The sequence below is a fragment of the Emydura macquarii genome, unplaced genomic scaffold (genome assembly GCF_026122565.2).
Source record: "Emydura macquarii macquarii isolate MOO-44397 ecotype Brisbane River unplaced genomic scaffold, CSIRO-AGI_Emac_v2 contig_629, whole genome shotgun sequence".
Classification (NCBI taxonomy): Eukaryota; Metazoa; Chordata; order Testudines; family Chelidae; genus Emydura; species Emydura macquarii.
The window spans coordinates 8,965,564-8,987,606 of NW_027130766.1; the positions used below are offsets into that span (position 1 = coordinate 8,965,564).

At 67.0% G+C, this 22,043-nt stretch overlaps 1 protein-coding gene across 1 annotated transcript in view; it reads right to left on the reverse strand.

Moving 5' to 3' along the window:
* Positions 1–1,909: 1,909 nt before the first annotated feature.
* KCNH4 (potassium voltage-gated channel subfamily H member 4) overlaps positions 1,910–22,043 on the reverse strand; it is a 30,204-nt gene continuing 10,070 nt past the window's right edge. The window contains exons 3-17 of the mRNA XM_067541343.1: positions 21,431–21,578; positions 21,259–21,301; positions 20,998–21,105; positions 16,728–16,971; positions 16,223–16,380; positions 15,338–15,545; positions 13,976–14,170; positions 11,519–11,718; positions 10,807–11,056; positions 9,747–9,961; positions 7,345–7,383; positions 6,484–6,851; positions 5,619–5,725; positions 4,838–4,914; positions 1,910–3,340 (exon numbers count right to left, since the gene is read on the reverse strand). Coding sequence (XP_067397444.1) covers positions 2,789–3,340; positions 4,838–4,914; positions 5,619–5,725; positions 6,484–6,851; positions 7,345–7,383; positions 9,747–9,961; positions 10,807–11,056; positions 11,519–11,718; positions 13,976–14,170; positions 15,338–15,545; positions 16,223–16,380; positions 16,728–16,971; positions 20,998–21,105; positions 21,259–21,301; positions 21,431–21,578 — 2,912 coding nt within the window. The 3' untranslated portion in view covers positions 1,910–2,788. The remainder of the gene's footprint in view (positions 3,341–4,837; positions 4,915–5,618; positions 5,726–6,483; positions 6,852–7,344; positions 7,384–9,746; positions 9,962–10,806; positions 11,057–11,518; positions 11,719–13,975; positions 14,171–15,337; positions 15,546–16,222; positions 16,381–16,727; positions 16,972–20,997; positions 21,106–21,258; positions 21,302–21,430; positions 21,579–22,043) is intronic.

Genomic DNA, 22,043 nt, shown 5'->3' on the forward strand with positions numbered 1-22,043 from the left:
GCTAGCACCGTTGGAGGCTTCGCACAGACGGCGCCAGCCGGCCACTGGCCCTGCCGATGCCAAGGTCCCTGCCCTGCCCGGTGCGGGTTTTGCACTCGCAGCCTGGGCCTGTGCCGCATTCGCCAGCGTTTGCGTCGTTGCTTGGGCTGATGAGGTGGGCACAGGTCGGGTCCCGGTGTAGTGAGGCGCAGGGAATGCTGAGCTTGCTGCCCCCCGCCCCCTGCCCATGGCAGCCCCCAGGATGGCTGCAGCAGGACCCACGGGCGCGGCCATGCCCACCATGGGGTGGGAGCTGCTACTGGGGACAGGGGCACGTGTGGGGCTGGGCGCTGGAACATCCGGGGGCCTCGCAGCAGGGGCCTCTGGGTTGCCAGGGGTTTTGGGAACCACACTGAGCCATTGAGCCCCCCCCCAATTCTCTCTCCTATCCCTTCCGCTCCAGCCTTGGACCGTAGCAGTTCCCAGGCAGCAGGGGCCAAGCCCTGCCCCGCCAAACGCAAACCCCGAGCCAGCGGCTGTAAAAATAGAGCTTTTATTACGTTGTCTTTGCAGCATCGTGGAGGCGCTGGCTGGGCTGTGGGCGCGCGGTGGGGGCGCACGCCAGTCACAGGCGCTGGTGACGGGTGGGGGGGGGGATGAAATTCCAGGGAAGCACCAAACGTCCCTGCAGGGAGCAGAGCCCTGGGGCCGAGCGCTGCTGCTGGCGAGGGTTTGCGAGCCGGGTGCACGGGCCTGCGTCGAGGGGCTACCAGCTCGGGGAGGAGAGCACCGCGTAGCAGCCCAGCCGCGCTCGGCACAGCAGTGCTGGGGGGGGGGGGAAGAGGTGCCGACAGATCTCCTTTGCTGCGCCTCGGCGGGTGGGTAGGCGCTCACCCCCTCCCAGCCCGCCTCCTGCAGCGCTCCCCGGGCCAGGCAGCCAGCCATGCAGACAGCAGCGCCAGCCCTGCCCGCCCGGAGCTGGGGCCGGCCCCCATGGGGCAGGGTTCTGATCCACGGCAGCAGGGGTGGGGGAGAAAAATCCCACCGGGAAATTACAAACGTTAAAAAAACCTTTGGGAAAAAAGTATCAAAAGCTTCAACGCCCCCCTCACCCCGCCCTGGTGCAGAGCCTAGAGGAGGGACGCGCGGTGACCCCGCAAGACCAGGGGCCTGGCCACGTGCCTGGAGCAGGGGACCCAGCAGGAGGAGACAGGTGTGGCCACATGAGCCCTCGCCTGCCCCCAGGATTGCTGGTGGGGACAGGCAGCGCCAGGCTGGGGTGTCCCTGGTGGGTTGCCGGGGGGGGGTTCCCGGCACCCCAGCTCCTAGGCCAGAGCGGCTGCCTTCCACCTTCCCTCGTGGCCTCCTTGGCCAGAGCCCCACCAGCAGTGATGCAGAAAGAGGCCTCCAATCTGGCCTGAGTTTAGCCGGGTCGCTCCAGGGGCTCAGGTACTTTAACCCCCGTCCCCCCCTGGACCGCGTGGCCCCTGCGGTGGGGTGACACGGGGATGCATTACCTGTGAGAGGAGAATCCAGCCCATTGAGGCCAGGCTGCAGGCTCAGTGGTAACTTACAGAGCTGGCGTCAGCAGGCACCTGCTCACAGGTACCGTGGCCCCGTGCACTGAGCTGCTCCGGCCCCAGGCGGAGCCAGGGACGCAAGAGATGCCAGGCCCTTCTCATGCAACATGGGGTGTGCCCGGAGCTGCACAGCACAGCTCCCAGAATGCACTGCTCCACCCACACCACGGAGAAAGCCACTCACCTCCACACGTAGGGTGCTGCTGGCCACTCCCAGGGGTTGACCCCGGGCCCTCCTGAGCGACAGGCCGAAGTCTCTGCAGCACATGCTGAAGGACCGAGTCCCCCGCCCCTGGGGATCCAGCCCATGGGGCAGCCCCGGCACGCTCTGAGCAGCGGGTTACACTTGCACGCTGGGCTGTGTCGTTTCGGGGAGCCATGGCTTGGGCCGAGGGAGCGGGTGGTGTAGCAGGGGAGATGTGACCCCCCAAATCCGGGGGCGTGGCTGTCGCACTCCCGCAATGGGCAGCCCCCGCCCCAGACACATCTGTAATGAGGGTCTCATGCACAGTCTGAACCCCAGGGCCTCGAAACCGAGCCCGAAGCTGGGGAACACCCCACGGCCGGCCGTGGGGCGAGATTACAGGACCAGCCCCAGCCAGCCAAACTCCTGCCCCCCTGCATTGCCTGATTGCCCAGCGGCCCTAGAAGCAGCTTGGCTGTTTTCCGGCATTTGTGCGTTTCAAGCGGGCCGTTCCCTCTGCGAATGACACCAGAACCGCCCGGCTGGGCCGGCAGCGCAGAGCTGCCCCGGGCGCCTGCGCCTGAGTTCGCAGCAGAGATGGGAGCGAAACGCTGCAGAGAGCAGGGGGGCGGGAGCGGTGCATCGAGCCCCACCGGGCGAGCAGGGAGGGGCCTCGCTTGGCGGGGCGCAGCGGGTCTGGGCCGGGGCAGAGGACGGGCTCGTGCTGAGGCTCACCCCAGGAGTTCTAGAGTCTTGGAATAAATCCCCAACACCGAAAAGTCGTGTCGAAAACGCCCCAGCTCCGACCAGGCCTCGGTGCCAGAGTGGAAAGTACCCGTGAAGCACCCAGAGGGGGGGCGCTAACCTGCTCTGTCACGGCCCCCACGCAGCCCCCAGCTCTTGCCATGACTCCTGCAGATATAAGGAGTGTGGCTGCTGGCTTAAAGGAGGGTCACCCCCAACGCCGCCCCCGTAAACCGCTGGCGAGGGCCCCCCCTGCGCTCAAGCTGCTCCCGGGGCCGTGGGCAGAAAGGGGGGAGGGTCGTCAGTGGAAGCTTTCCGAGTCTGACCGGCAGCGCAGAGGGGGGGCAGGGGGGCTGTGAGCCGAGCAGTTGGGGTCGGCGGGGGGCAAGGGGGCAGCACACGGGGCCGGGCAGCTCGCCAGGCAGTAGGGCAGGCTGAGAGTCTGAGTGCAGCGCGGGGCAGCGTCTGTCTGCGGGAGCTGGGCCCCCTGCACGGCCGCCCGGGGCAGGCGGTAATGGCCGGAGGAGTCTCTGCCAGCGTGGAGCCCGTCCGGCTCCCTGGGGCTGGCGGGGGGCGAGCTCCGGGAGGCCGGGAGCGTGGGCGAAGGGGTGCTGGGCGACGGCGGCACCAAGATGGAGGCGTGAGCCGCAGGCAGCAGCGGTGGCGCCGCCAGGGGGGGCGGTCGGGGCGGCGGCTGGTTCCCGCTGCTGGGCTGCGGGGCCGGCGGGCAGAGCACGCGGCAGGACGAGGATGGGACGCCCGGCGGCTGGGCCAGCAGCTGGCTCCAGAGCAGCTCCATCATGCGCTGCAGCTCCCGGCTCAGGTGGGAAACTTCCTGGGTGAGGTTATGGATCTGGAAAGAGGCGAAGGGAACACACGGCGGTGAGCGAGGGGCCAGCCCCCCGGGAACGTGGCGTCGCCCCCGCCCCACTGCTCAGCCCCACCGCTCCCCTCGCATGGCCATGAAGGCCGTGGGGCTGGTGCCTATGTCCAAAGGAGAAGCAAAGGACTCTGGGAGCACAGGGCAGGGTTGGATCCGGAGCAGGGCGGGGGTGTCTCAGCGTTGGGGTGACGCCCCCAGACACAGCTGCCCATCTGGCTGCTGCCTGCAGCCCCCGCACGGCCCACTGGGGCTCTTTTACCACATGCCTCCGTTTATTGCCCCCCTCCCCCCCTCCCCGGGTCTCGCACAGCACAGGAGCCTGCCTGGTGCCCCGACTGGCCCACGGGGCCTATTACCCTGTGTTTTGTTCCTCAGCCCCGTTGGCAACGCACCCCAGGGAAGAGGCTTGTTACCTGCCGCTGCTGCTGAAAAGAAAAATAAGCAGAGGAAGCCGGAGACCTTTTGTTATCGTAGGTCCTATAAAAACATTGTGTGGCCACCGCTGTTACTTCTCTGCAGGGACGGGATACTAATTGCTCTCCCAGCGCCTCCCAGCAGCCCAGCGTCCCCAGCCCGGCCTCTCCTGGGGCTGGCTGTTTACCGTAAGCGCTGGCTGCAGAGGAGAGGAAAGCCCAGAGGGCAAGGACACAGCAGCAGCAGCCGGGGATCAGGGGACGCGCTCTCCTGCAATCCAGCCCCGCTGGTTCTATTGCGAGCCTGCGAGCTCCTGGCCACGGGCTCGGGGGTATCAGTGCAAGAAGTGCCCGGGGCGGGGGGTGCGGAGCACAAGATCTAATGCCAGGAGCAGGGCTGGGTAAGGACATTCTAGCGTCTTGGCACGACCCCTACATGAGCCACCCCGGGGCTGCTCTGGCTTACGCCAGGAAACGTTTCTGTCCCTACAGCAGCCTGGAATCCGGGCAGGGCAAAGCCAGCCTTGCTGCCCCCCGGGGTGCACCTCGCAAGTTGCCCCCCCCCAGTATCTGGGACCAAAGGCTACAGACAGCCCTGCCAGCCTGCCTGCCCCCCCAGGGTGCCCCCAAGAGTAGCGTCTCCTAGCCGCAAGCACGCAGCCCAGCGGGAGAGCGTGCGAGGGAAGTGGGGGAGCGGCTGCTCCAGGAGCTGCGTTGGTTGCTATGAAATCGGTGCAAAGACAGACTGGGCTAATTTTAAACCCGGATCGCCTGAGTCAGCGGCAGGGCCGCCCGATCCCCGGTGGGTTTAGCGCTGCGAGCAGTGGTGGGAGCGGTGGGAGCAATCAACTCCTGCCGGGGACACGTCCCCTCCTGCAGGACGCCCGAGGCAGCCCCGTTCAACGAGCCGCTCGGAGGGACCCGGCCGGGTCGGTCGGCACCGCTGGGGCTGGGCAGCATCAGAAGGGAGGGGAAACAGCCCTTATCGACCTCAGGGAAACGAGCCCCGGGGTGCCCCCCTCTGCCCCCCGGCTGCAGGAGCTCTGGGCTGTACCTCTTGGTTCAGTCTCCTGATGTTCTGCTTTATCTCCTCCGCTTCTGCGGCTACGGCTGGGCTGGCTGGATCCGACCCTGCAAGGAAACCCAGGCCGATCTCAGAGGAGGGACAGCACGGTGCCCCCATGGGCCTGTGATCCCGGCCCGCAGCGACTCGTGGCCATGCCAGGACCACAGGCCAGGGGCAAAGGCTCCCCGAGCGAACCCTGCCTCGGGACAGGCCGACCCAGTGGGGTACAACCCCTCCCCTCCCCCACACCAGGCCCCATTCTGGACCCAAGCCCCGAACGTTCAGATACGGGGCAGCTTCTGGCTGGGGAGGGGGGCGCCATGGGCAGCAGCTGCTCCCGCCCCTGCAGCTCTGGCCCCTTCTCCTAAGTCGCCCAGGCCGGGTTGGCAGGAGCTGGAGTTTTTTTGCCAGCATCTGGCCCGGCCGCTGCTCATCCAAACTGGTGCCGTAACAACATCGTGCACTGGGCTTTGCCTCGTTGGCACCGGCCCGCCCGGGGGCTCCAGGGACTGGAGCACGAATGACGTCACCCTCTGACGCCCCCCGGCGTGAGTGACGTGCCCAAAGGCGCATGGTGAGTCAGGGACCCAGGCGTCCTGACTTGCCTGTGCTGCGTTTCAGCCCTAAACCCCACCACCTCCACACCCCTCTCCAAGCCCCGGGTCAAACACGCTCCCGGGCCCAGAGGAAACACTGGCTTGTTTATGTCCAGCCTTTCTCCCTGGAGCAGAACGCATCTCCCACCAGGGCCGGGGCAGCGGGCGGTTACCGGATGTCGGCGACTCCACGACCAAGCTCCGCCGTGGCGGATCCACGTTGAAGTGGAAGGTTTGCGTCTCCGACGTCCCGCCATCATCTTCGGTCCCATCGACCACCCTACGGGAGCAACAGGGGAGCCGGTTACAGCCGGGGAAGGTTCCTGCCGACGCGACCGGCTGGCGCAGCATCGCTGGGCACCACGCGCTGGCCCCTTTGCCTCCCAACGGCCTCTTGGGCACTGGTGGAAATTCGTGCCTTGCCATGGGAAATGGGGTCTGAGACTGGGCTACAGAACCTCTTCCCCGAGCTCGCTGGCTCAGACCTGCACGGCCAGGTGAGAGGAGGAGGGAAGCTGTCGCCACCTGGTGCCGGATGTGAAACGAGCGAGCGGGTCTCAGCCCTGATCCAGGCAGACGACTCCACGGGCTGACTCCATCCCCACACCTTGGCGCCAATCCGCCCCTCCCTTCCCTTCCCGGGCTGGTGGCACCAGCAGAGAGGCCAGGGCTGGGTGAGGAAGGGAGGGGAAACGGAGCCACTCCTCTCTGGGTCCGGTTGGAGGGCAGGGGAAGGGTGTGGGCGCATGGCATGGACAGGCAGGCTTGTGGGGCGCTTGCCTCGCGGCTGCAGGAGCCAACGGGAGGATTCAGTCGCCGGGGCTCTCACTCCAGGACCTTCCAGCACGAGGAGCGGGAACTGCCCTAAGCTGCCCCCAACTCCCCCAGACGCCAGCACGACAAGGAGAGCTCTCCAGCGGGAGGGGGGATGATCGCCGGGGATGTGTGCAGCTGCGGCACAGCTGCAGAAATCCACAGGCCTGTTTTGCAGCGGCGGCGTTCAACGCACGTGGTGCCGGCCGCGCTCCCTGTCCATACCTGGGGCTGAGGTCCGGGGGGCCGTAGCCGGTCAGGGAAGGGATCAGAAGCGTGGCTGGCTTCCGGCCGTTGCTGCTCTCGCCGTCGGAGAGCCGGTCGTCTCTCCGACACCGCGGGGAGGGGCTCCTGCCCCGGCTGCAGTGGGTGGGGGAGTGGCAGGTGCGGCGCAGGGCTGAGAACTGGCGCAGCTCGTCGCCCAGCAGGCTGCTGAGGGATCCGCGCCGCACGGGGCTGTGGAGGTGGGGCAGCAGCAGCTTGTGGCGGGCCATGGCGGCGGGCGAGCGGGGGAAGAAGTCGTCGTCGGGCTCGTCGTCCTCGAGGATGGAAGGCAGGGGCTTCTCGGGGCTGGCGTCGCTCTCGGGGCGAGGCTGCGGGGAGAGGGAGGGAGCTGGGTGACAAGGCGAGGCCGGCGGGGCGGGGAGAGACGGGAACCGGGATCTCCACACTGAGGAGCCTGCGGGCGCTGGCCCCGGCAGGGCAGTGACTGCAGGCGGCCCCTCTGCACTCAGCACTGGCTCCCGCGGCTGGCGGTCACAGCCCCGCCCCGCCACCCCTGCTCTCCAGGCCTGGGAGCTTCACGCAGCCGAGAGCCGGGGCTCACGGCGCTGGGTGGAGGCAGAACCAGGAGCTGCCGCCTCTCAGTCCTCACCACCGCCCGGCCCGGGAATGGCCAGACGTCAGCAAACCTGGGGCGCTCCCTGGCGAGGCCCCGAGAGCAGGGGCTTTGCTCTGGCGAGCGGGCGCTTCACCCGCGTGTTCGACGTGGGTTCGGTGAGTCCCTGGCGCTAACAGTGACCTCGGGGGGCAGGAGCCCGGGAGGGTGGCATGGCACGCCCCCACCAAGCCAGCCCCCCAACCTACCTGGGATAACCGCGGGGACCTGGGGAATCGCAGGAGCCCCTGAAACGAAGCAGACGAGAAAGGCTGGTTAGTGCCACCCGGCAAACTCCATTGAGCCCAACACCCACGGGACCCACTAGCCATGGTGAGCTCTGATCCGCAGCCCCTGACGCGCACAGGGGTCCCGGCCCTGCTGATTCCGGACAGGAGCCAATCCCCAGCGGGGGGGACGAGGTTTCCCCCCCACCACCACGGGAGATCGGAGCAGCGTCTCTGTATCAAGGCCCACCGCTGCCCTGCTGCCTGCGCCGAGCCCTGCAGATCTGGTTCCGGCTCTCAACCTGTTTCCCCGCCTGGCTCAGTCTGGCTGGCCTGCTGTGCGTTCGGCCGGCCGGCAGCCCCCTCATGCCCACAGAGGGCTGGGCTGGCGAGAACTCTGGGAACACGGCTTCGAATGCAGCCTGGGTCAGTAGCAACCGAAACGCGTTACCATCCGACGGCCGTCTGGGGGCCTGTGTGCAACTACAGCCTGGTCTGAATGGACAAAAACCAGCCATCGCAGCCGGCAGAGCAGAGAGCCTGGGGCCGGGCCACGGAGAGCCTCCCCCAGGGCAGAGAGTGAGCGCCGGCTGCCCCACCCCTCCGTGGTCAGCGGGGTCCATCACCCAGCCAAGCAGCGACCTTGCTCCTGCACTGCCCAGGGTCCCCGCTGGCTTGTCCCTCTTCCTCTTTAGTGATGTCACAATCCAGAGCAAGTGACATCACCCCTGAGGCGGCAGTGATGTCATAAGTGCCGGCCTGTGGCCTCAGCAGGCGGAGCAGCCGAGGGAGGGGCCTTGTGGGGGGATGGGTCCCTCCTGGCATTTGCTCGTCAATCTCAACTGGGTTTTACTGTCTCAAGGGTTTGAAAACACAGTTATCCCCCGAGTTTCTATCTTCTCCCTATTCTTATTATGGGCCCGGATCAGAACCTCAAATCCGTGCAGAACCTGCTGCTGCATCAGATCCAAAGCAAGAAGGAAGCTGTTGTCTGGTCCTGGGTAGCCAAACCCTCATGGAAACATCTGATCTCGCAAGAGACCTGCCACTTCAGGCTGTCCTCTCACCAGCGGCAGCGCAGGAGGGGTCTGCACTGCCAGACCAGACCCAACGCCAGTCAGTTCAAACTCCCGGCCAGCCTGCAGCCAGGCCCCACGGCCGTCTCCTTGACCCGGCTGGTGCATATTAACGTCTTTGGTTGATGGGCCGCACAGCTCTGAGACGCAGGCTGGCCAGCTCGCCAGCAGGGGGCGCACACACACCTAGTTTTTGTAGGTCCTGTGCAAACCGGGGGCATTGTTTTTCCGTAGATATTTATTTATACATGTCTTGGTGATGGTTTTTTTTAAAAGCTATCTAGAACCCCGAGGGACATTTCCCCTCGGTTCTATGCAGGGTCTGGTAGCGACTCCCCAGCGGAGCACAGCTGGAGCCTAAACGGAGACACAGCTGGCCAAAACCCTCAGCTCTTCTTTATTTCGGTTGATACCAAGTGGGCAAAGATTCCCGGGCGGCTGAGCAATGCGCTGCTATTTCTGAAGCAGAAGGTTCCCGCCTGATTGTGGGCGTCGGGAGAATGACAAAACCTGCCCGCCCTGCCCCGGGCGCTGTGCGGGGGGGGCTGTGAGCGCACACCCAGACAATGCGAAGTCAGTGCCCTAGGCACACTTCAATCTCCTGTGCCCCCCACCACCCGCGCAGGAATGGCTCATGCTTTGATCTCAGCTTGGCACCGACAAATGCCTGCCCCCCTCCCCCCCCTCCAAAAATGTGCAGCCTCCTCCGGCCTGCCACAAGATTCATCTGGGTGATCATCTGGAGCCTCTTGCCTAGTGTCGTTAACACTTGGCTACTGAGGAATGCGCTGGGGGGAGACACAGATCACCTGCTCCTCTGGGAAACGGGCCTGCAAGGCACCGCAGCGCCCACCAGCCAGGGCGGGATACAACGTGCAGGCTGAATAGCTCACCCCATCGGGGTGTGACACTGGCAGACCAGGGGCCAGCTCGTGCCAGAGTCCCCACGTCACAGCTGAACGCTGACAAACGCACAGCTGGGGTCCGCCCGGCTGCCCCGGGGGTTAGTGCGGCTAAGACGGTCACAGGATGATACGGATGTGTTGAGTGTTTAGACCTGAGTGAATGCGTGGGTGCTGCGGTCCTGTAACACCTGCAGCCTGTATCGCACGGTAAAGCATGAGCAGCTGCATGGTGCCTACAGCTGCAGGAGCGACTCAGGAAGCCGCTGTCCAGCCTAATCTCCGCTGAGACGCGGAACCCATCCAGCCCACCCCTCTGGGCTGAGACCCTAACGCCCTGTGCAGGCAGCGGGGTCAGCCAGTGTCCCGCGGGGCCGGGGCACGGCCGGGGGCTGACAGCACGCACCTCGATCTCGCTGCCCTCCCGCAGGTTGAAGGTGAGGTCCTGGTGGATGTCGGCCATGAACTTGCAGGAGTACTCGGGGTACAGCTGCAGCACCTCGTGGAGGCCGCGCAGGGCGATGTGCTGCAGGTCGCAGTAGGTCAGCGCCTTGACGTCCGCGTTGGTTTTGATCACCTGCTCCTGGCCGGGCAGGTCGGCCCCGATCAGGTCCCCTTTGCCTGCAGGCACCAGGAAAGGGGGGTAAGCCAGGTGAGGGGGTTCCCGGGCCAGGCCCCAATGCACCCCAGGCCTCGAGACGGCTCACGTGTCCCGCAGGGGAGGGGTGGTTATTAGCCCCATTATCCAGATGGGAACCTGGAGCACGGAGCTGGGGGAAAGGGCCTAGCCCAGTGGAACCCAGGAGTCCTGACTCCAGCCCCTTTCCTTAACCTCCTCCGGGGAGACGCAGAATCTGCTGTTCAGTCCCAGCTGGGGAGGGCAGCAGGGACCTGCCCTTCCTCTCAGGAGGTGCTGGGTATCTTGCTGGCCAGGAAGGCCCTCGGCGGGTCGGGGAAGGAGTGACACAAGCTGGACTGGACGCCCCAAGAGAAGCCTATGGCTGTGCTGGGGGACGCCATGGGCCCAGCAATGACCAGGTTGGGCCGCGGGGCCCTGCCCGTCCCCTCCCATGACATCTCTGAGGGCTGGGCCCTGCCCGTCCCCCCCGGGTGGGGCTCAGCCAGTTCTCATCCCAGCACGTGGCACCGTCTGCTCCACCGTCACGCAGGGCTCCAGGCCCCGCTCTCAGCAGGTCCCTCCGTCCGCCACGGGTGGCGAGGACCAGCACTCACTGCCGACGAGGCCCCGGCGCCTCAGAACCCGCTGCGTGTGTGTGGGGTGGGGGATCCCCCACATGCAGCCAGGAAACAGCCAGCCAGACGGACGGACAGAAAGCCACAGGGCCTGCCAGGCCGGCCACCGGCTCTGGGGAAAGGGATGGCAGCTCTTCGCCAAGGTCAGGCCCCCCCAGCTGCCCGTGGAAGCAGGAGAGGGCGCTGGCGCCCGCGCCGGGCGCTGCCCTTACCCAGGATGGCCAGCACCGTGTTGTCCTGCAGGACCTCGAGGGAGCCGGAGCAGACGAAGTAGTTGGCCTGCAGGGCGTCACCCTGCCGCAGCAGGTATTCGCCGGGGGCGCAGAAGGAGGTCTTGATGTGCAGCGAGAGGGCGCGCAGGCAGCCCCGGCTGGCCGTGGCGAAGAGCGGCAGCTGCAGGATGTCTTTGTTGAGCTGCATGGCGATGTCAGCCCGCAGCTCGTCCGGGAAGTCGCGCAGCAGCTGCGGGGGCGGCGGGAGGGGATCAGGGGGGACCGGCTGGGAGAGGGGTCCCCCGGCACCTGTCCGCCCTCAGCCCCCTGCTCGGCTGGGCGCGCGAGGGAGACAGCAGCATCCCTCCTGCAGGAGCCGCCAGCGCCACGTGGGAGACGCAGACAGGCCGCCCCCTGCACGCTCCCACCCCAGGCAGTGCCCCCCAGCCCTGCCCGCCGGGAGCCCCAGCGGTACCACCCGGTGAGCAAACCAGGGGCGGCTGTGCGGTGCCATCGGGCACTCGGCGGCGGCCGCAGGGATAGGACTCGGGTCCCTTTGCTCCCGACGCACAAAGCCCTGCCCCCTGAGCTAACGGAGAACCCCAGGGCCACAGCTCTGATCCCCTCCAGACGCGGCTCCTCTGGGGCCAGGCCCTGCGGCAGAGGGTCCAGGGCATGGCGTGGCCGGCACAGGCCCGGTGGCACCTCCTACCTCGTTGGCGTCGATGCCGTTGTTGACCGACCAGGTGGTCTGGAAATACTCCAGCATCCGCTGCTTGAGCTGCTGCGGGAGGCGGTGGACGCGGATGAAGTCCTTGAGGTCCTTCATGCGGATGTGGTAGAGGGAGCGGCGGGAGTACATGCGCTGGATGATGGCCGTCACGTTCCCGAACACCACGGCGTGCATCAGGGCTGCAGGGAGGGGCCGGAGCCGTCAGGGCCAAGGCCGGGCGGGAGCAGCGACCCCAGACTGCACCCGCCCAGGGCCGCTCTCCGCTCTTCTCCCGCAGCGGCTGTTGAGGAAGGCGCCAGGTGCCCTGCAGCGCTGGGAGAGCCGACCCGCGAGGGGCCGTTCCTGCCAACCCCGGCAGCCCCAGGGCAGCTTCGAGGGGGCAGCCGCGTTCACCTCGAACACCCGGCCCCGGCCCCCGTTAGCCTTCCCGCGTCAGCAGCCAGGCATTGGAGGAGAAAACAACCCGCACTTCCTGGGGAGTGCGTGATCCAGCCGCCCTCCACTCACCCCCAGGGCATGTGCCCTAGCCCCCCTGCTCCTCCAGTGCAGGGCGTATCACTGTGCCCCAGCCCTACCCTGCTCCTCCCCAGCACAGGGCGCATCTCCCTTGCCCCGGCCCTGACCTGCTCCTCTCCAGCACAGGGCGCATCTCCCCTTGCCCCGGCCCTACACTGCTCCTCCCCAGCACAGGGCGCATCTCCCTTGCTCCGGCCCTGACCTGCTCCTCCCCAGCACAGGGCGCACGTCCCCTTTCCCCAGCCCTGACCTGCTCCTCCCCAGCACAGGGCGCACGTCCCCTTGCCCCGGCCCTGACCTGCTCCTCCCCAGCACAGGGTGCATCTCCCCTTGCCCCGGCCCTACCCTGCTCCTCCCCAGCACAGGGCGCATCTCCCTTGCCCCGGCCCTGACCTGCTCCTCTCCAGCACAGGGCGCATCTCCCCTTGCCCCGGCCCTACACTGCTCCTCCCCAGCACAGGGCGCATCTCCCTTGCTCCGGCCCTGACCTGCTCCTCCCCAGCACAGGGCGCACGTCCCCTTTCCCCAGCCCTGACCTGCTCCTCCCCAGCACAGGGCGCACGTCCCCTTGCCCCGGCCCTACCCTGCTCCTCCCCAACACAGGGTGCATCTCCCCTTGCTCCGGCCCTACCCTGCTCCTCCCGAGCACAGGGCGCACTTCCCTTTGCCCCGGCCCTACCCTGCTCCTCCCCAGCACAGGGCGCATCTCCCTTGCCCCGGCCCTACCCTGCTCCTCCCCAGCACAGGGCACATCTCCCTTGCCCCGGCCCTGACCTGCTCCTCCCCAGCACAGGGCGCATCTCCCCTTGCCCCGGCCCTGACCTGCTCCTCCCCAGCACAGGGCGCATCTCCCCTTGCCCCGGCCCTACCCTGCTCCTCCCCAGCACAGGGCGCATCTCCCTTGCGGCGGCCCTGACCTGCTCCTCCCCAGCACAGGGCGCATCTCCCTTGCCCCGGCCCTGACCTGCTCCTCCCCAGCATAGGGTGCATCTCCCTTGCCCCGGCCCTACCCTGCTCCTCCCCAGCATAGGGCGCATCTCCCTTGCTCCGGCCCTACCCTGCTCCTCCACAGCATAGGGTGCACTTCCCCTTGCCCCGGCCCTACACTGCTCCTCCCCAGCACAGGGCGCATCTCCCTTGCCCCGGCCCTGACCTGCTCCTCCCCAGCACAGGGCGCATCTCCCTTGCTGCGGCCCTACCCTGCTCCTCCCCAGCATAGGGCGCACGTCCCCTTTCCCCAGCCCTGACCTGCTCCTCCCCAGCACAGGGCGCACGTCCCCTTGTCCCGGCCCTACCCTGCTCCTCCCCAGCACAGGGCGCATCTCCCCTTGCTCCGGCCCTACCCTGCTCCTCCCGAGCACAGGGCGCACTTCCCTTTGCCCCGGCCCTGACCTGCTCCTCCCCAGCATAGGGCGCATGTCCCTTGCCCCGGCCCTGACCTGCTCCTCCCCAGCACAGGGCGCATCTCCCTTCCTGCGGCCCTGACCTGCTCCTCCCCAGCACAGGGCGCATCTCCCTTGCCCCGGCCCTGACCTGCTCCTCCCCAGCATAGGGCGCATCTCCCTTGCCCCGGCCCTACCCTGCTCCTCTCCAGCATAGGGCGCATCTCCCTTGCCCCGGCCCTACCCTGCTCCTCCACAGCATAGGGCGCACTTCCCCTTGCCCCGGCCCTACACTGCTCCTCCCCAGCACAGGGCTCATCTCCCTTGCTGCGGCCCTACCCTGCTCCTCCCCAGCATAGGGCGCATCTCCCTTGCCCCGGCCCTGACCAGCTCCTCCCCAGCACAGGGCGCATCTCCCCTTGCCGCGGCCCTACCCTGCTCCTCTCCAGCACAGGGCGCATCTCCTCTTGCCCCGGCCCTACACTGCTCCTCTCCAGCACAGGGCGCATCTCCCCTTGCCCCAGCCCCGCCGACTCACCCCCGACCAGCATGGTGCAGATGGAGAAGATCTTCTCGGCGTCGGTGTTGGCGCAGACGTTACCGAAGCCCACGCTGGTGAGGCTGCTGAGGGTGAAGTAGAGGGAAGCGATGTAGGCGCTGCGGCTGGACGGGCCCCCCATGGAGTTGTTGATGTAGGGCGCCTCCAGCCTCTTGCCCAGCTCGTGCAGCCAGCCTGCCAACCACAGCGAGGAGTCAAAGTCAGCCGGCGCTTGGAGCAGGGGCCGGGGGGCTCAGGCTGGTCTAGCACCCCTGGCAGCCAGCCCGCGGCCGAACCTCTCCCCACGTCTCCAGCCCGCGTGCAGGGAGCCAGCTGGCTCCTAGCCTGCAACCCACGGCTGTCCCCTGCAGCAAGGTCGGCCTCTCGGCCCGGGGCACCCCCTGCACTGCTGGCCATTGCTGCGTCTCGGCTCCGCGGAGCGCCGGCCCGGCCGGGGTCAGCGCCACCCGCTCTTGCTGCAACGTGCCGCAGGAGCGGGGCCAGTGCGGCTGTGTCACGTGCCTCCGCAGGACAGGCCGGTGGGCAGAGCCTTCAGCTGCGTAGCCGGCGCCCACTCTACGGCACGGGGCCTCTGCCGGAGCGCTGCCACATCCTGAGCGCCGGGGGGCCGAACGCTTGGGTGCGCCGGGCGCTGGAGCCCTCGCGGCAGGGTGCGTGCCGGCACAGGCGCGCCGAGCTCGGGCCCCTCGCTGCAGCCGGGACGAGCGACGGGCTGGGGCCCGCACGGCCTGGTGTGCGGCTGGCCAGTGCCGGGAGGCCCCCCACCACCAGGGCTGCCTTCGTAGGCTGTGCGTCCTGTGCCCGGAACCAGCGCGAGGCCTGCGGATTGCCCTGGGGATGCAGCCACGCCCCCGTCTTGTGCCGGGCCTTTGCCCGGGGTCCGCTCCCACCCTGGGCACGGGTTTTCCTGCATCCCCTGGGCCGGGCTGAATGGTTTAGTGCCCGGCCCTTGCCAGACCCAGCATCCGCTTCGTTTGAAGACGCCTGGTGCCCGGTTCCAAGAGGCCTCAGGCAGCCGGAGGGACGCGCTGCTCGCCCATAGCCGCAGCCGTGCCCGGACCCTCAGCGCGGGGCCCTGGGGGGAGGGTCAGCCTCTGCCTTGTATAGGTGGGGAAACTGAGGCCCGGAGCGAGGAAGTAACTTGCCTAAGTGCACACAGGCAGTCCCTGGGAAAGCCAGGACTAGAACCCAGGCGTCCTGACCCCCCGCCCCACCTGCTCGAGCCGCTAGTTCCCACCCCCCGCCCAGAGCTAGCAACAGAACCCAGGAGTCCTGCACCCACCCGCCAGGACCCCTGCGCAATGCCCCCCGGCCCACGCCCACACAGCCCGCCCGACTCACCGATGTCCCAGGTCAGCGGGTCGTTACTCTCCATCTCCTTCCGGCCCACCACGTACCAGACGCAGGCCAGCCAGTGGGCCAGGAGGGCGAACATGGACATGAGCAGGGTGAGCACCACGGCGCTGTACTGGGAGTAGCGGTCCAGCTTCTGCAGCAGGCGCAGCAGCCGCAGGAGACGCACCGTCTTCAGCAGGTGCACCAGCGAGGTCTGGCGCGGCGGGCGGGGAGAGATGCAGAGGCGCCGTCACTGGCCGTGGGTGCCAGGGTGGCCTCTGCCTGGGGGGTGAGGGAACCGGGGCAGGGGCTGGATGGGAAACCGCTTCACAGGGGGAAATTCACCACCGGGCACAGCCCAGCGCCTCGGCAGGCCCAGGCTTCGTGCTGGGAAGGGGCTCGGCCCGGTGGATTACAGGCCTGTTGCCTGGATGCTCCCCTTTCAGCGGGTTGCTTTGGGTCAGCGCCGGGCTCTGCGGCCGGCAGCCCCTGCTCTGACCCACGCCGGGATCCATCCCCCCTGGCCCCGTCAGGCTGTTATCTGAGCGCTGTGCGTGCGGTAGCGAGCGTGTGTAATTTTACAGGTCTGTGCAGGTGCCAATGAAGGCGGGTGTGCAGGAGAACGTATTTGCACGTGCGTGCGTCTCGCAGCACGGACGGCCTCGTTGTGTCTGTTTGCACACGCGCAGGTGTGTTTGCACGTGGGCATACACGCGGGGCGAGGGTTCAGCCGAGGGAGCCGGCAGCGATTTCACAGCTGCTGTCATTTGCGGCTCTCTCCGGCTAAATCGGGCTGCGTGGGAAGCCTCCCGCCATCGCTGCAATCGCTCCCACGGCCCGTCGGAAGCGGCGACACAGGCCAGGACGGCCCCCCCCCGGCTGTGCACTCACCACGGTCACGTTGAAGGCGTACAGCAGGTCGAAAGGCAAGGCAGCAATCAGGTCTACGAAGAACCAGGTGGCCACGTAGTGGACGCAGATGGAGTGGGGGTCGTACACCACCTGCCCCGACTGGCTGACGTAGGTGGTACGGAAGTTCAGGATGATGTCTGCAGACGAACAGCGACCCGGTCACCGCCCTGCAGCGCCGCCAGCCCCTGCTCACAGCCGCCAGGCGTGGCCCTCACCGCGGGGGCGGACGCCAGCCTGGAAACTGGGCACTCAGAGCCAGCCCAGAGCCAGGGTCTGGGGCGGTCAGGCAGCGCTGCAGCGAGCGCCCTGAGGCGGGCTGGGGGCTCCCCCGGCCAGAGCTGAGCCCGCCTGAACGTCGCCCAGCTCCTCGTAAGCGGCGCCAGGCCGCTGAGAAGGCAGGCGGCCCCTTCCCCACCCCAGCCCCGCGCCGAGTGACCTCCCCTGCACCAGGCTTGGGCGCCAAGCTCCGGCCGCACGGCCCTACCCAGGATGAAGAGCATCTCCACGGCGATGTCGCTGACGATGGTGCTGCGCGCAGCCGCCAGGCTGTCCTGGGTGTCGGTGAAGCAGACGTTGTAGGGGACGGTGACGGCCACGTAGAAGGTGGCCAGCAGGATGAGCCAGTCCCACAGCGCCTTGAAGACGCTGCAGTGCAGCAGGATGCAGCGGGATTTCTGCACCGAGGCCACCTTGTACTCGGGAAGGGACGGCTTGCTGGCGAAGACGCGCTGCGGGAGGAAGACGGCACAGAGGCTGGGATCAGACCAGGGGCATGGGAGCAGACTCAGGTCCCCTAGGGGTCAGGCACAGAGGGGCACAAGTCACAAGGAGGGCAGGGAGAGGCAGCCTCAGCCTGACGCACCAGGCCCGAGGCCGGGGTGAGGGGCCTGCAACAGGGATTGCCCACGCCACCCCTACGGCCACAGCCCTCCTCGCCCATTCAACCTCCAGGAGGTGCCCCCGGTCTCCCGCTCCCCACCCCTCAGGAGCACCATGCCCCGGGGGCTGGTGAAGGGAGCGCTGGGGGGGGGGGGGGGGAGTGTCTCTTTCATCCCCATCAGGTCCAGGGTAATCCCAGCTACAGCCGCCGCGGCACTCACCGCTTGGCACCGGCACGGATCGAAAGCTCCTTAGTCCTGCTCACCGGGACCGGGGGCGGCGCGTCCAGGCAGCCGGGCGGCCCCTGGTTTGGCGAGGGGGGGACGCCCGCCAGCAGCAGCTTTCCCTAAGCAGGCTCGGGAGCGATTTGCCAGCTGCAGGGACATGGGTTTTCCAGCCTCCCACCGCCTCCCCACATCCCCCCCAGGATGTAGGGCCATGCTTGGAGCAGCATCTGCTGGAGGCAGCCAGGTCTGGGGGTCCTGGCACAGGCTGGGGGAGGGGGTAATGGGGCATGTCAAGGGCAGAGTGGGAAAGGAAACCAGCGTGCTGGCACCCCAGCCCTTCCCCCGTGCAACCCTACCATAACAAACCAGGCCGGGGCACCCTCCCAGCATACACCACCTGGCACTAATCAGGAGCGACCCTACGATACAGCCATGTGCACACCCAAGACCCCTCCCTGCCTGCCCGACCATGGAGCAGGCCCCAGCGAGCTAGAGGGCTGAGCTGGGGCTGGTCACTAAGACCGGGGCGAGGAGGAATGGGAAGGGCAATTGGCTCAGCAGACCCCTAGCACGTCCCTTGGGACTCAGCCCTCCCTTTGCCGAGCCCTCCAAGGCAGGCCTGGCCCACGTCCCGGAGCTACAGCGCCTGAGCAAGCAGCACGGCGAGCGCAGGCTGGTCTAAGGTGACCCCGCCGCGGCGTTACGCCGGGCCAGGCGCAGAAGGCCCTGTTACAGCCTCGAAATTAATTTCCCGCTAATGCTATTAACAATAATCCACCGGCGCGGCCTGCGGTTGGCCAAACCAGTTAGTGGTGCAAATTTTCATGGCTTTGGCAGTCAAGGGCATCGCCAGCGCTGCTGTCTGCTGGCCTGACACGGAGGGGGCAGCTAATCCATGCTCCAGATGGAGCTAAATCCCAGGGAACAGGGCTGCCTCTCTCATCCGGGGTATCTGAGTGCCCCTCCCACCGTCCCGTCCCGGGGGCTAATGCACAAGGCACTGGAGAACAGGGCTAGGTAAACTCCTTCCTTCATCTGACACTCCGACGGCCTCTCTCGCCCAAAGCACTGTGTAACAGTGTTCACCGGGATTGCAGCCACCTCTGGGGCAGAGCACTGAAGCCAACAGGGGGAGGGAGGGAGGGAAATGCCAGCCAAGAACACAGAACCGGAACACAGAACTTCCGAACCGGGGCAGCAGGATCCCTTGCATGAGCTGTTCCTTTCCTGCCTTCGGTGGGTTTTCTGGCCAGAAGGGGACAGGACCGCCCTGCCCATTGATTCCTGCCTCCCCACATAGGTCGGGCTGAGTCGGAGCGCAGCGTTCAGAAACAGACACCGGGCTGGATTTCAAGACCACAAGTGACGGAGAATCCGCCGTGGCTCTTGGCGATCTGTTCCAGTGGTTAATTATCCTCGTGTTGGGAACGGGCACCGTGTTTCCAGGCTGAACTTGTCTGGCTTCAGCTCCCAGCCACGGGCTCTCCCGATGCCTAGTTCTGCTAGATGAAGAGCTTTCTGCCCTCAGAAATCTCCCTCCCGAGGTTCCTGTGGACCGTGATCGCGTCCCCTCTTAACCTTCCCTTGGACAAGCGGAAGAGATCAAGCTGCTTGCGTCTCCCGTCAGGAGGCAGGTTTCCCGGACCTGGAATCGTTCGTGGAGCTCTCGCCCATTTGTCGGCTGCCTTCGCGACACCCGACCCGGGATCCAGGAATGGGCTGGCTACAGCCGTATGCAGCGGTGACGCCACCCGCCTGCTCGCGCGCCCACGTACGCTGGTGTCTCGTGCTGGGCGCCACCAGAGAAGAAACCTCTGGGTTTGATGCAAAGCAGCTGGGTTTTCTCGACAGCAAACGAGAGATGAGAGAAGCAGGCCCTAAATATCAGCCCCGTGCGAGCCCTACGCACACTCCAGGGATCCTTCAGCCCATCGCATCACAACGCTGCCGTCCCCTCCTGCTGCAAATGAATTCAGTTCGCACCCAAGATAACGATCCCCTGGCAGGAGCCTAGCTCCCTGCCACGCCGAACAATCTCCCGTTTCCAGGGGACTCTTGGGAAATGTCACAGACGGAAATCGCTTCCTAACAACCCGCCAGATTGCTGCACAGCCGTCGGCAGAGCAGCTGCCAGCGCCCTGTGCAGACGGCAGGTGGGAGATGGCCGGCCGGCGCTGAACGCAGCTGCTGCTGGAGCAGAACCCTTCAAATCGAGGGCTTCCAAGCGGTGCCGGGAGGGGAGGGCTGGGTGCTGCTGAGCCAGGGCGGGGCTCTCTGCAGAGGACACGAATGGGGAGTGAGGCACCCAACGCCCACTGGCATTCAATGGGATCCAGATATTCCGAGGCCAGGAGGGGCCACGCAGACCATCCAGTCTGAGCTCCTGCATGGCACGGGCCGGAGATCCTGCCCCAGGGACTCCTGCCTCCAGCCCAGACTGTCCGGCCGAGCTGGAGCGGGGCTCCAAGAGGTGCCCAGCCTCGATTTACGGACGTCAAGTGATGGAGGAAGCACCAGGCCCCCAGGCCAGTCGCCCAGCGGTTAACTCCCTTCTCTGCTAGAACTCGGCGCCTGATTTCTAGCCCCAATTTATTTAGCTTCAGCCTTTGGGTGACTCCCCGCTTTGGACGGCGGCCCAGGGGGAGACCCGCACTCGAGTCCGCTGCGGGGTTTTGCCCCATGGGGACTAACACCAGGTAAATCCCTGTGCGGACGCAGCGCCTTTGTTCCTAGGTGTGTTGAACCCGACCAGCGGCAAAGCCCCGTGTCCACTGGAAAACACCGGTGGGACCAGTCCTACACGCAGCTGAATCCCACGCCACCGCTGCGGGGTGCTGGGCAGGTCGGCTCTCTGGGATGGCCTCCCCGGGACACGCAGCATTGCCTGTGTCAGCGCGTGGGCACGACACACAACCAAGCCCCTCGGCTGGCTCCCACTGCAGCTGCTAAACTCCGACGCTCAGCGGCCCAGACTTGGGAGCCACGTCCCGGCGGCCGGGCTCTGCAGAACACCCCTGGCCACTGCTCACACAACGGGCATGAAGCAGAACCTGCTTCTCGAGGCCAGGCCGGGCCCCGGCTCCAGTCTGCGGGCGGGCAGCATCACCATGCTCCAGGAGAGGGAGCTGGCGCCAGGCAGAGTCCATGGACGGGCTCATGGTGCCCTGCCAAGGGAAGGGGCTGGGAGAAAGGCTCAGGCTGAGGGGAGGCGGGGCCGGGAGCACCAGGGATTAGGCAGAGGGAGCTAAGAGGAGCAGGGGAGAGGAAAAAATGGCCAGGTGGCTCCTGCAGCGGCTGCAGCTCCCCGGTGGGTGCTGGGGTACGAGGCAATTCACAGCGAGAGTCAACCCCTGGCCTGGCTCCTTGGGCAGCGACCCGGCAAACGCACACCCAGCTCCGGTGCCCGGCTGGAGCCGCACCGCCCCTCCAGCTCTGACCGGCAGCCGGCCCTGCAGCGCCTGGGCCGTCACTGCCCCATCCCAGCTCCCGCTGGGTCCCCCGGGGGGACAGTGGGAGGTAACGGGCGGGAAGCAGAACCTGGCTCGCTGCAGCCACCTGGGGTGACCAAGGAGCCCAGCCCAGAGGCAGGGGACGGTGCCCGTCTTCGAGCAAAGGCTGGAGGCCCTGGGGGTGGGGGGTGGTCCTTACGCTGTTGATCTTCATCTTGCCCCGCTCCTTCCTGGTGAACTGGCTGGTGAGCTGGTGCAGCACCGTCCGGCCCTGCTTCCGCGCGGCCCGCAGGTGGGAGCGCCCCGCCTTCTTGCTCCGGTGCTTCTCTGAAAGAGATGGGGAGCAGCTCAGGCAGCGTGAGCTGGGGGGCGGCTTGGAGCCCAGGGCGGGGGGCAGGCGCCACGTGGGCGGGGCAGGCCCCCATCCCAGGCTGCCCCCGTGCGTGGCCCTCCTGCAGACCCGGTGGCCGTCCCGGGAAGGCTCCCCCCGTCCCCCCTTCTCACTCGCAGGGCTCAGCACCCCTAACCCTTCCCGCGCCACGGGACCCGGCCTTGCTCGAGGCAGACGCCGGTCGCGCCTCGACCACGCTGGCCCGTCCCCTCCCCTCCCCTCCCAGCAGCCCGCTGCCCGCCCCAGCCAGGGCTCACCGTCCCTCCTGTCGCTCGGGTGGCTCTTGCCCCGGCTCTCCGTGACGTCCTTGAAGGAGACGAGGAAGAGCACCACCTCCCCCTTCTCGTTCTTGATGGGCACGATGTCCAGCAGGCACCAGAAGGCAGCTCCTGCGGGGAGGAGGGCAGCGACCTGAGCCGGGAAAGGCCCTCGGCTGGCTGGGCACGCAGGGGCCAGACACGGCAGCAGGGCTCGGTGCAGCACCTTAATTCAGGGCAAGTGCCCCCCACCCTGCTGTGCAGGGCTGGTCAGCCACGCTCCTGTTACCAGACCGGGCTCTGCACGCCACCCCCGCCACCTTCTCAGCCAGCAGAACTCTGGGCCTCCAGCCCTAAAAGCAGGCGCCTCGGAAAAGTGAGCTACGGGAGTAACTCTGGGATCTAGCAGCAGTAGTAGGCTGTTATCCCCACATCAGCCAGCCACTGCAAGGGTCCACAGGACCCGCACTGAGCCAATGGGGTTACGTGGAAGGTCTGGGGCTTTGGGAGCAGCTGCCTGGCCAGGACCGTTCCCGCAGATCATCCATTAAGGGCCCGGGGCCGGGTGACCTATGTGGGGAAAGGGCCTGGGACCGG